At 44.4% G+C, this 13,633-nt stretch overlaps 1 protein-coding gene across 4 annotated transcripts in view; it reads left to right on the top strand.

Annotated features, from left to right (window-relative positions):
- The first annotated feature begins 6,255 nt into the window (after positions 1-6,255).
- sorcs2 (sortilin-related VPS10 domain containing receptor 2) overlaps positions 6,256-13,633 on the top strand; it is a 222,257-nt gene continuing 214,879 nt past the window's right edge. For all 4 annotated transcript variants that reach the window (XM_048236205.1, XM_048236203.1, XM_048236204.1 and 1 more), the window contains exon 1: positions 6,256-6,696. In XM_048236205.1, coding sequence (XP_048092162.1) covers positions 6,316-6,696 — 381 coding nt within the window. In that variant the 5' untranslated portion in view covers positions 6,256-6,315. The remainder of the gene's footprint in view (positions 6,697-13,633) is intronic.

The following is a 13,633-nucleotide window of genomic DNA, read 5'->3' as shown; positions in this document are numbered from 1 at the left end:
TATATAAAACCATATTTTTAGCAATATACTGAACTGTATTTTACAAAATTGCATTTATGTTTGGAACCCCTCCTCCGTATCTTTGCTCTCTTTCCTCCACTCTCCATGTCTGACTAATTGATTTCTTCTCCCGTTCAGATGAGCATATCTCCTCCTAAGCAGCTGTTTTTGCTAAGTGCTACCACAGAATAACAAATTGAAGCCCTTCACACGAACCCCATCAGCCAATTCCGCAACCTCCTATACAGCTGTCAACACTTCTCCCTCTACAACTGTGTAAAATTATCCATATTTCACCTCTGCCTCTATGCATTTTAAATAGAAGATCTGTCTGGATTGTACTATTTACCTCATTCAGCTGAGCAGAAAAGCATGTGGTTTGGTAATGCCTGTGTATTCTTACATCAATGCACTCTTGCTTTCATATCTGGGGAGAACTGAACCAACAGGGCTGCTAGTTCTCCATATGTTCTGCCTCAACATTAAAATGTGTAGCCTCATAAACATGGAAAACCATTGTGAATAAACTAAACCTCAGCTTCACTTGGGTTCACTGAAACAGCGCTTTCTGTATGTATTTTACAGTTATAAAGCACATGGCCATAACAACAATCTAACAGTGAAGGTTTAGTGAGGTGAGTCATTTAGAATTCAACCTAATAACCAGGTAGTGGCGGCCATACGCATATATTCATACTAGGAAGACCCTTAGACCTGACACAACAATGGCCCTCTGAGTATGCTTTACATACTAGAGTGTATTAACATTATATTCATAAAAAAAAATCAGACTGGGTGCCTCTTCATGATGAAAAGGCAAGCAAAAGATGTCTAAAATGCACACTGATGTCATGGAGAGAGAGAGAGAACGAAAAAAGACCAAGAAGAGAAGCCGAAAAGAAACTGCGACCCTCTGACTTATTTAGCGCTGAAAGTGATGTCACCAGCAGCAAAAAGAAAACCAGAAAAACTAAGTAGCAAAATGACAACCCACTGTACATAAAACATGAGAGGGGAATTTTCTAGAACTTGTCATCTTCGTGTAACCAGAGTAATGAGGTCAGATCCGCAGAGGGAGCGCTGTCACTCGTAACATTTTTCCTCACTGTTTATCATTTGCCTGCATATATTTAAATTATGTAGAACTGTGCCTCCATGCCACCAACGTAAAGAGATTCTGCTTCAAACAGACTTAACATACAATGCCTACTAATCAGGTTTTTCTGGCCTCTGCCCTCATCTGGCCCTCTGTTGTGTTTTGTTGGTTGCCGTGGTTTCCAGGATAAGTGGTTCTCTTTATTGTGTCTTTATGAAGGGACCTTTAGCATACTGAATTTCATTCCTGCATGTGAATATTGGCATGACATTAAAAGATCCTTGATCCTTTAAGTAAAGGTGATACTGTAGGTGATAATATTTAAAGGTGTGGTGTAGGCCAGTGTTTCTCAAAGTGTGGTCCGGGGACCACTGGTGGTAAATTATAATATAGATGAGGTGTTTGCAGTATTGAACCAACTTGTATGTAAATCCAAACACTAACTATGTAAGTTATGCCAGTTTAAATCCTATGAATCCTCTGACACATAAACAAGGTTCAAAGACAATAAGCAAGGTTGTTCAGTGAGTAGGCCTATTGTGTAATATACTGTTGAAGTAGGTCTACTCTGTTTTTTTAAGCTAGGTGGTCTGTGAGTTTTTATTTTATTTTATTGGTTAAGTGGTCCTTGGTCTGAAAAAGTTTGAGAATCACTGGTGCAGGCTACTTGCTAGAAGGAATATTACACAGATATCTGCAAATGTGAACATTGAATGTGGTTTCAAATAAGAAATTAGCAACACAATTAAGGAATAATAATAGTGGGCTAAGATTTCTTGAGGGGTCTTTTTTAGAGCAGTTTATCCATATTCACAGTTGCTAATGATAGTCTCAATGTCCCATTCCCATTGCAGTGATTCAGATGCCTGTTGGCTAGCCTGGGTGTTCCCATGCTGCCTTGCGCGCGATTTGATTCACGCTGCTAAGGCAGCCTGGAGACCATGGAGCAAATTTTCGCCTGAGATAGGGAACCAATCACAGAACAGGGGGGAAAGCAAGACGATAATGAGCTATGCACAGACGCATTTGATAGACATCTATGGCACCCAATAAATGGATCTGGGCATTTTTTTCAAATACGAGAAAATGAACGTTTGGTTTCCAGACCACGTCTCATTGAGAAGTGGTGGTGCTAGCCAGGCTACCTGTTGGCAGTACTCAGACAGAGACAGGCTGTAGCTACAATCCATAGGAACCTTTTTTCAGTTAACGTGCCTTGTTTGGGTTCCCCTTCCCTCACAGTTTTAGTTGTCTGATCCTTTACTCTCTTTTGTGTGTGTGTGTGTGTGTGTGTGTGTGTGTGTGTGTATGCTTGCCTGTGTGTGTTCACACATCAGCACATCACTCATCACTCCAAAGCAAAGCTTACCCTCAGAGGGATTGTTTCATTTGCCAACAAAACAACTGAGCTTTTTGGCACTGACATGTCAATGCTGTAAGTTCCAAGAGAGCACTCAGAGTGAGAAAGTGATTGTGTGTGTGTGTGTGTGTGTGTGTGTGTGTGTGTGTGTGTGTGTGTACACAAACAGGTGTACATGTGTGTATACTGTACATGTATGTGAGAAAACCATCTCAAAAGCTCATTCACCCTCATCATCACCTCCTGCAATTAATGTGAATTCATGCTCACATTTCAAAGTGCTTTGAATTGCTGTTGTGCCAGAAATTGCACTATACACATGAACTTTATTTTTCATTAGTGCAGTTTTATCATGATATCAAGTTCATTCTCTGACTTTGGAAGAGATGCATTCTTTTTCAGCCTGCAGTGCTGCTTCAGGCATGCCTTATGGGCAAGATGGGATGATGTCAGTAATGATTCAGTGATGTGTGTGATGTGTGACAGTGTGTGTTATGTCTATGTCTAGTGTGTGTGTGTGTGTGTGTGTGCGTATGCGTGCGTGCGTGCGTGCATGCGTGCGTGTGTGTGTGTGTGTTAAAAGTGTGGATTGGATTGCATTAGTCATTTAAAGCTGATAGTTAATTTGTGTGGCCGTGTGTGTGTATGTGTGTGTGTGTGTGTGTGTGTGTGTGTGTGTGTGTGTGTGTGTGTGTGTGTGTGTGTGTGTGTGTGTGTGTGTGTTTGTACTCAGAAATAGGTAGACGGTGCGTGTCTGTGGACTTTCCCTCAGAATGTAACTGTAAAACACTAAATCACACATCATATGGTGTGGTAAGGTAAAGAAAGGAAACACAATCTCTCTCTTTCAAACACACGTACATACATCCCTGTATATGTAGAAAGGGCTACTGGGTTATTAGTGTAATTACACTATAAGTATACAGGTCAATATCTGCTCGACATCATTTCTTTTGGCACAGTATATGTAATTATAAAAAGGGAATGTGCTCACCGTTCAATTCTCTCTGGATCAGTATGTCATGATGTCAGTGAGGTAAACGTATGAGCACATTCTGAATTCATGAATACCGAACAAGTTCACTTTACGGAGCCCCATACTGCCATACCACAGGAGGAGAACACTGAGTGAAACAGGCAGTGCTGAAAGTATTCAGACTATCACATTAACTGAGAGGAAAAAATTAGAAATGACACAGACTTTATTTGACCTTTAAGTTGTTTGGCTGTCTTACCTGTCTCTCTTAAAGGGGATTAGAAAATCAATTTCCAACTTTTTTCCCCCCTGGGCGAGTCTGTAAAACACAAAGCTTGACATTTATAAACCAGCATCTCACTGCCTCATTCAATCTCTGACAATTAGTGTCACTGTACTCAATTTGCAATTCATGACAACAACAAAACCATTGAGTGAAGTTCATTTAGGTGTTTTTGCAGGTGTTTTTATTGTGAACAGAAATTCTTTGGGTGTTTATTTTGTTGCCTTACCAGACATACCTCTAAAAATAAACCCATAAAGGCGCTTTCACTCAAACTTCTTCACTGTCAAACAAGGACAGCTTTTTGCGGATTGTATCAAACTGGGGTCCCCTATCATTACTAGAAGGCAGCTCCTACCAGTCAGTCACCAGCCAAATCTGTTGTGATGTTGGATTGGGTTAGATGGCATATCACACAGCATGGTATTTCATCACCTGTCACTGGGTAAAAGCTGATAACATATAAAATTGTGAAACCGAGGACTCTTGAATCGAACAAAAAAAGGTCATATTAAAACACATCACTCATCTGTTGTGGTACCTCTGTGAAGTTGTCTTTTGCCAGTGACAGCGTGCTTCTTGACTTCTTGAAGGGCTTGGAACATGGACGCCCTCTGTGGCAGGCCTCTGACAGATAAGGACAGTCTTATACAGTGATCTTCCCATGCTCTGCTACCCCCTGCAAGCTCTTAGAAGCATGAGGCAGAGAGGGATATGTGGGGGAGAGAGAGAGAGAGAGAGAGAGAGAGAGAGAGAGAGAGGAGGGTCAACAATGGCTGAAAGCGCACATTTAGCTCCCAGTAGCCCTCCAAGACAATCCGCCACTTTTATCCATCAAGAGGTTTCAGGTCAGTGGTCACACGATGAAGGAAAGAGAGAGAGAGAGAGAGATGCAAAAGAAGGAGGATGAAGGCAAAGTGTGTTGAGTGCTGGGCGGCAGAGGCCTGTGAGTTCAACCGGCGCCCTCAATCCACAGGGCAAATCCAGGTCATTGGTGCTGATGAGGTAAGAGAGGCGAGATGAATAGAGGAGGAGGAGGAGGAGGAGGGGGAGGAGGGGGAGGAGGAGGAGGAGGGCACTGATGAGGGGAAAAGACCTATCACTTCACTTCTTCAGTGACCAGTGAGGCACACGTAGGTTTACTCACTCCCTGAAAGAGACAGAGGAACAACTGCTGCATTAAATGGATTCCCATCCACAAAAAGACTCTTGAATGCATATCTTTCTTTTTCTCTCTGTTGGCTTTCTCTCTCTCTCTCTCTCTCAAACGTCAGTCTATTACTCCCTACAGTCTCTCTCTCTCTCTCTCTGTCTCTCTCTCTCTCTCTTGCAGAAACACACACTGACTCCTCTCTGTCCTGTAGCCTATAAAAAATGTAGGCCCGAGCAGAGAGCAGTGAGGGTAATTAGAGAACGCTGTTGACATCAGAGGGCAGCCCAGTGGCAGGGCCTCCATCAACCCCCGCCCCATTGTCTCACTCTTCCTCCTCCTCTCTCCCTCCGTCAAACGCATCACATTCATCTACCGCTTTTACGTTGTGAACTTGAAAGAGCTCGACCATGGAGGGGAGTGTGGAAATGAGACCGCCTGTCTCTCCACCCGCCTTCCATGAAAACCAGAGGAGATAGGAAAAACAAAAACCCTCCACCTGGACAGTTGTCTTGGCTTGAGGTCATTAAAGAAGCCACAGATGAGTGGCCTCGAGCCTTTCCAGGCATGACTAATCTATCTTGCCCTGTGCTGAGAGGAGCTGGGAGAGAGGGAGGGAGGGATGGATTTGACAGGTGGCCTGTTTACAGGCTAGGGACTTAGCGAACCCTTCTCCTGACTGAGTGACTGACAGTTTATCTCATTAGAATCACATGCAGACAGCACTCCAGCCAGCGCAGCAGTCAGTTAGTTTGACCTGGGCTCTCATGGGATGTGTCATGTTTATGGAAATGGTGTGAAATAGAGACGGTTAGGAAGCTGACATTATGCTTCCTTTTGTGATGATGCTGCCAAGCTCAATAAAAACTCTGGTCAAATAGTTATAGGCGAAAGGCTTTCCCAAGCATTTTCTAAACCAGCTGAGTATACAATGTAAGAACTATGGTTCAAGGATGGCACTGGATAAATATTCATGTGTGTCTCTCTCACTCATTATACGAGCCTGTTGCATAAATGCCTAGACCTCATTACTCTTCTTTGACAGTGACACCTATTTCCCACATCACAAAAGCAAAAGGAAAACACGCTGAAAATAATTTACAATTAGCTGTTATTACGCGCGACCTTCAGTAAACAACGGCGAAATCACACACACCATTGTGTGGGCGACTGATGCTATTCTGCAAGTAATTGAAGACTACTGTACACAGCGTTAAGTTTACCGCCAGATGGCAGTCTTACACCTGTGAGTTGAGGCCAGTCGCATTCTCTCGGTGTTTGGCTGACGGGCTGAACCACGTTGTATTTCCCGAGCGTGTGTGCCCTCGCTCTCGCTCTACACCCTCCCTCTCAGTCGTCCTCCCTGCCTCCCTCTTCGCCTACAGTAGAGCTATCTATCTTCAACTCGCATCGCACTCAGCTCTGTCAGTACTGGGATCCAGGCGCTATCATGGCGCAGCGCGTGGCACGTCTGCGTCCTAAGCGAACCGTTCTTACCCTACGCCCGTATTGGGCTCTGATTCTCGTCTATGCCTGGATGGCACTGTCAACGGAACCGGCTCTTTGTGACAGTGGCGGATTTTTGAAACGCAGCAGCGGTGGAGACCGCGCGCTTGACAGCAGCGCGGCGGACGACGTCGGCGGCGGGGATGGAATGCCACATCTGCCGGGATTCACCCATCAGGACGCTGACCCGGGTGAAGCGCTCCCCCGGCGACTCAGAAGAGCGGCGGCCCGGGATAAAGTCTCATTGCTCAGCAGCTCGTTCGTGCTCAAGGGAGATGCCACTCACAACCAGGCAATGGTACACTGGACAGGCGAGAACAGCAGCGTAAGTAGGCTACTCTACTCCCCTGTCCCATCCGGGTTGCCCCGTGCTGCAAGAGTTCTGCCAGTAGTGGCATTGTGTCAAATTGGCTCTCTTAACCAGTTAATATATGGCGTAAGATATAATTTATGTGTTTTGGGGCAAAAGCTGTTGAAAAACAATTTTACGCATGTTGGAAATCGGCTCCATTTCTAGTGCCTAGCAGCTTTTCTGACCCTGATGCCAGAAGTCGGATGTTTTGGTTTTGGTACTTCAGAGCTTGCGCTACTGCGCTGTCCGATAGCGGAAGCGTGCGGGGTTGGTGACGCACAGTGCACCTGTCTTTGTTTGCACGCCCGTTTAGGAGCGGGTGGTGAATGACAAACTTACTCGCTATGAAACTGGTTTAGCAGCCTGTCCTGGGAACACAGTAAATAAATTACAGTCTATATGCAACAAAGCTCCTGTTCTATCCATCCAGCATAGTCCAGTCAGTCTCAGGATCAAGGCCATACTAAAAAGGTTGAAAGTAGAAAGTTTTAGGTGGAAACATTTGCGACTGCAGCGTCACGACTACCAAAAACGGATGTCCCCCACAAACATCATCTATGTATTTGCCATTGTGTCGGCATTGTTATTGACGTCTGCTCGGGTCTGTCACAGGATCTGGCGGGGACATCACTGGCTTTCGCCGTGTTGTCATCAACAGAGCGCTCTGTCCTAACGCTTCGATGAACCAACGTATTGTTACCCTCTTCCTCCTCTCTTTAGAGTGCCAGGGACCATGGCGAAGACCAAATGCTTCCATTGTGTTGATTAATCGCGAGCAAACAAGTGCGAGTAGCATTGTCTTTCCACACCCACGGAATTGACCTCCTTAGACGCTTTTGTAATCCAACTCACAATAACAATGTAATGACGTTTCCCTGGCCTATTTGGTTGTTGTCATAGCTGTTTGGGTTAGTCTGTTTGTTGTGTCTGTGTGAGAGGGAATTATGACGCACTAGTTCAAGGCCGTAGTCATGGTGTCAACATTGGGGGGGGGGACCAAATCTGTGGTGGGGTCTGAGGGCCATGCAAAAAATATTATTAAAAATCGCAAACAAGTCGTTACAACGTTTTTTCCAACTTGTGTGCCGTCGCCACATTTGATTCCTACGTTTTGCCTGCATGGACGCATTTGAGTTCGCATCTAAATAATATGCAAGATGCAACAACCATTTCTAAGAGGCCTATAAACAGGGTAATTCCTGGCATTAGTACTAGCATATGAATGCATTATTTATGTTGTAAAGACATGTGAAAGAAATGAATGACACAGGCTTGCACAAATTCATAATTTAAAATAAAACTTTTCATTTTCGCTATCATTGCGACAATACGTTACAATATGGAAAATGTTTCAAAGTTCCCTTTGAGTCTGATCGACTCCAAAAATATATGGGATTTCCTTAGCCTGTGCTACACCTTTCCAACAAGTTTTGTGAGAATTGTGAGCTTTTGCGATATTGTTGCCAGCCCTACCTCACCGCAGTAGGGTCAGAGAGGGTTAAAGCGGAGCTAGTACAGTAATCAAGGATCTTTGGTAGGGTGCAGTAAATGGAAGCTTTTGACGCCACTAACGAAAAGGAAAACGACCAGGTCAAACCACTCAGGGGTGTAGGCTACTCTGGAACCATCACTAGGTCACTAATTTTTGCGTTATTTATGTTTGATTACATTTCAGATGGTGGTGGTTGTTGGTTTCCTGTAGTTTTTTTTTTTTTCTATGTCCGTATATTGGGGGGGACATTTTGGTCATATTTGAATATTGGGGGGGGGACGTCCCCCTCAATGTCTATGGTCAGGGATGGATTACTGCATGGGCCTACCGGGCCCAGGCCCAGGGGCCCAAGGGGTCAGGGGGCCCTGAAGCCCAAGCCTTTGCATGGAATCATTGCCTCAATATCAACAAATCAGGATGTAGGCTATGAATCTGATTTAATTTAGTATTGGCCATCCCCAAATTGCACCAGAATACAGGAAATCACATCAAACAAATAAAAAAAATTCTGGGGGAGGACCCCCAAACCCCCCCTCCCTCATATACGACAATTAGTGGGGGGCCCTTAATACATCTGGGCCCAGGGGCCCAAAAGTTCATAATCCGCCCATGTCTATGGTGACTATACCGCCCTGCACTGGTTTATCATAGATGTGTTAGGAATGGCACTTTTGCACATTTACATGAGAGGACATTCATATGTCATAGTATAAGGATGAATGTTGATGCATTTGTGAGTAATTCATGTCAAATCAGTGAAGTGAAGCGAAGCACTGTGTGTCTGTTTGTGACAGACTATAGTCAGAGCTCAGAGCTCACATCGTGCGTGTGTGTGTGTGTGTGTGTGTGTGTGTGTGTGTGTGTGTGTGTGTGTGTGTGTGTGCATGCAAGCCCACTCGCTCTCTGCCATCTGTAATTGTTCTGGGCTGCTTGATCTCTCTCCTCAGTGTCTAGGTGTATGTATTTGTGCATAATGCATATAATAAGGCTTATGTTTGTGTGTGCAAAAGCAAGCAGGTGCATATATGCATGCTTATGTCTTTAACTGTGTATGTGTGCAGGGGCGCCGCCAGGGTTGTATTCCATAGTACGCACCTTGGCCCAGTTAATGGAGAGTATGTCAAAAGACCTTGCCAGACCCCCCCCCCCCCCCCCCCCCCCCCCCATTTTTTTTTAACATTTTTTGGGATGAGGGAGATTTCACCCCCGTGATTTTTTTTTTTTAAATTCTGGCTGCTAAACACACAATTTTAACGCAATTTGGGTGGGACAGAAATACCTTTACAGAGCAAGCAGCTCTGACCATATCTGGCTCACGTGACGTGAACATTGCTTTAAATGCATTATCGCTTCACTACCCAACACGCGAACAAGGGAAAGAAAAGAAAAGAAGAAACCAATGAGTCTATGTCGCGATTTGCGATAGGTCTATAGGCCTAGAGAAAAGACGGCTATGGTCACCCAACAATAAGGATTTGCTTACACTGCTGTTTGGTTGTCCCAAACTTTGAGATGATCCATACTCTAGCATCAACTGAATCTTATCAATCTTGAAACCCGAACTACGATGTTCCAAACAGAGTGACTATAGGATGCAATGCCTAATCTCACTGCCCTCATCATAACTTCTAAGAACAGTGCGCCTTTTACTGTTAAACACCTAAATGTAACGTTGTTTTTAAGCGCCTGAACTGCTTATCATGTCGTGACAAAGTTTACACCAATCATTTTCTTCTAATGTATCCTTATATTGAGATGTCCATTCTCTTTGCCCTAAACATAGGCTATCATTTGTGCGCGAAGCATGTTTCAATTAAGACAGTACACAAGCTATATTTATTGTTGTAATATTGAATGATTTTAATGAATAAAGCGTTGAAAAATTGTACGCACAGTGCGTACAGGATTACGCCTGGCGGCGCCACTGTGTGTGTGTGTGTGTGTGTGTGTGTGCGTGTGGGTGTGGGTGTAAAATGTGCACGTGTGCTTTTGCCGGCATTGGTCTGGAATTTCAGATGTCTGGCAGCACCGACAGTGGTGTCTGACCTTTCTTTGATAAGGCTGCTTCCCATTCCCACCCTCAGAGCTGTGCACGTTTAAACGAGTGGAAACGGTTCAATAACACTCTACCCACTCTCCCATCACTGACAGCCCCCCCCACCACCAGCCAACCAGGAACCTAGGAAACTAGGATCCTGTCTACCAACCCCCCCCCCCCCCCCAACACCGCCATGTGGAACTGCACTGTGACTGCGCAGCCAAACGTGTTGCTGCTTCACATCAAGCCTGATATACTTGAAATTACTGCATACTGCATATCAATGTAAATATACAGGTCACACAAGCACAAGTTTAAACTTTATGTAACTGTTAAGACTATATAAATATACAACACAACTACCTCTTTTTTTTTTTTATATATATATGTCCTATATTTCTATTTTGATACATACATGTTCTATATTTCAGTCTTGCACTTTAATTTAATGTTTATTGTCTATGGCTATGTCTATAGTATGTCTATGTCTGTATTTAAAGCATGTCTATGTCTGCATGGGAAAGTAAGAAACGAAATTTCAATTCTTTGTATGACCAGTGCATGTAAAGAAATTGACAATAAAAGCCGACTTGACTTGACTTGACTTGAATAACGGATCATTCAATGCCTAGGGGGGAAAAAGGTGCAGGGTGAAAGGGTGCCTCTGTCACTATATTCTCAAACACCTTGACTTCCTAGTAAGATTTTCCTTATTTTTTTTGTCGCGGCCGGCCATACATAACATGGGGATGGATGTTTATTCAGTAACTGCTTCTGCCACTGGCTTTTCCAGTTGTGGATCAGTGGGCCTGATGGAGAGGGGGGTAAATCCAGGTTAGAATGCTAAGATGTGAGACCCTCTTTTTTGACAGTCTTGCTATTCATACAATCCACTCTTTCTTCAGACTTTCTGCTACCAGGGGACTCAGAGGGAAACCCACAGTATTAGTGTGGGGGGTTGGTGGTGGTGTGCTAACATGAGAGGGGTCAGGGATTATTTGGTTTAAATCAGCTATGCCACACTTAAACTGTGCTGGGCGGACACAGTCAGAAGTGCCAGTAAGCATAAACTGTCAAAGAATTTCCACCAACCACCAATATGCTTGCAGATAGCACAAAATTGCTATGTAATCTAAGTCGAAATGCATTTGCATTTGCAGAAATCTATTTGCAAGGTAGAATACATATGAATTGAAGTGTTGAAGGGAAGTGTTGACATTCATACTTTGCCCGGCCAATGTCGGAGATGCCAGGGGGTGAGAGGCCGAATATTCCCTTACGTGTTTGGAGATCTTGTTGTTCGTTCCAGAACCCCCCTGCTGTCAGTTCCGGAAGACTGTGGTGCTGGGAACAGCCCCGAATATGATACCAGCATTCCGAGCAAAGCGCTTCCAACTGGTGAAAGAGCCTTCTTTGTGCAGGTCTGGCTTTTCTCTCCCTCTCTCTCTCTCTCTCTCTCTCTCTCTCTCTCTTCTCTTTTCTTTTACTCTCACCCCTCTTTCTCTCTCCCATCTTGCTCCCTTTGTGAATTGCTTACTAGCTTCCAGGCTTGGGAATACTGTTCGCTCTATTTTAGTATTTTGTTAATGGAGAGTATGTCTGTGTGTGTGTGTGTGTGTGTGTGTCTGCGTGTGAGTGTGCATGTTGTCTTTGAGAGAAAGCGAGGGAGAGGGAGAAAGAGTAGGATGCAATTCTAGACAGCCAATGAAAGTGTTGATCTATTGGACCAAAAAATGGACAAAGGAAATTACATTGAGACGGGAACTGAAAGAAAAGAGGGGATACTTCATGTCCACTTTTCTCCTCTTTTTGGAGTAATCCTGTGAATGTGTGTGTGTGTGTGTGTGTGTGTGTGTGTGTGTGTGTGTGTGTGTGTGTGTGTATATACAGTATCTGTGTGTATGCCAACGAAGATCCTTTGGCGTTCTCTCTGGGAGCTCCTGATTAACGAGGCCCTCAAGCCTGTGTGACAGGCGTCCAGGGAAGCCCACAGCGCACTCTGGGACTTGGGAGACGCTCTGGCACCTCCGTACTCAGGATGGCCTCCGTGCACTCATGCCGTCCTCTCATGTCTGCATCACAACTCCGCAACTCTGACTCTGGCTCTAGTTCCAGTGACGACAGAGAGAGTTGAAACACATGGAGTAGATCTGTCTCTCGGTCTTTCTCTGTCACTCACTCCCTGTGTCCATCCATCCCTCCCTCTCTCTCTCTCTCTCACACACTCTCTCTCTCCTTTCGTTTTGAAGATTAAAATTCAGATAAGCTTATTGATGGGACTGCATATGTAAAACAGCATTGCTTAAGCAATGGCCTTCTCTCTCCCTCCTCTCTCTTTCCGACATGGGCAGCATTTCTTCACATAGCCAGCTCCCTGCTGGGTCTGTCTCTCATGCCGGTGTCTTTTGATGCATCTTATGTGGAATATAGATTACAACACGAGGCGATCATCTCCCAACCAACTACTACCCCCTGCAGCTACATGCTAATATAAGCTTGTTTCCGTGTGTGTGTGTGTGTGTGTGTGTGTGTGTGTGTGTGTGTGTGTGTGTGTGTGTTGATACTGTATATGTGCTTGTGCATTTAGATGAAGAATTTATAGAGATTGTAAGGGAACAACAAACATGAATGATTTTTAATGAGCTTTGCCTTCCTTGAGAAATGTGCGTACATAACATGTTTTTGTGTGTGTTTTAGCTGTTTTCCTACATACAGTCTCTTGACTGTCTCAAGGCAGGAGACAGCTGTTCACGCTTCACATGCTAAGCGGGTCGTTAATCTGCCTCCGTGTCGTAGGCCAGTGCAGGAAAGAAAATAAATTGTTTGCAAATGTGGAAAAGAAGCTCTGGAGTATTATGGTTTATCATGTCCCTCTCAAAATCTCTCTAGTGTCTACTATAAAGTGTCTGGTCTTATTTAAGACAGTGTAATTTAGAGTTGAAACATGAACTGCCCCCAAACCTGATGCCCCTGGCCTGTGCCTGTAGGGCACTTAAGATATACGACTCTCTTTGTTGACTTAAGTTTGCGGGGTGTGTCATTTCAGATGTATTAGGACTGTGTATATCTCTGTGTTTGTGTGTGTGTGTGTGTGTTTGTGTGTGTATGTGTGTGTGTGTGTGTGTTTGTAACTTTAAATCTACCTGTTGGATACAAGAGTGTTATTTTGTCTAGATAGGTGGTGCATTTGAAGCCTTAAGCTTTAAGAGTTTATCAGTAAGACTCAGTAGCAGATGTCTCCTGTTTGTTGGGCTGACTCTGGCAGCCTCTGCATTCCTTCCATCCATTCCATGACCTTGACTCTCCTCCATCTCTCTCATTCCCATCCTCCTCTTCGTGGGGGTCAGAGGTCAGAGGTCACGTCTTCAAGCCACACGAAT

This window comes from Alosa alosa, chromosome 24, assembly GCF_017589495.1.
Source record: "Alosa alosa isolate M-15738 ecotype Scorff River chromosome 24, AALO_Geno_1.1, whole genome shotgun sequence".
Taxonomy (NCBI): Eukaryota; Metazoa; Chordata; class Actinopteri; order Clupeiformes; family Clupeidae; genus Alosa; species Alosa alosa.
Note: the sequence above shows the minus strand (reverse complement) of the source record. Positions and strands in the feature narration are given on the sequence as shown.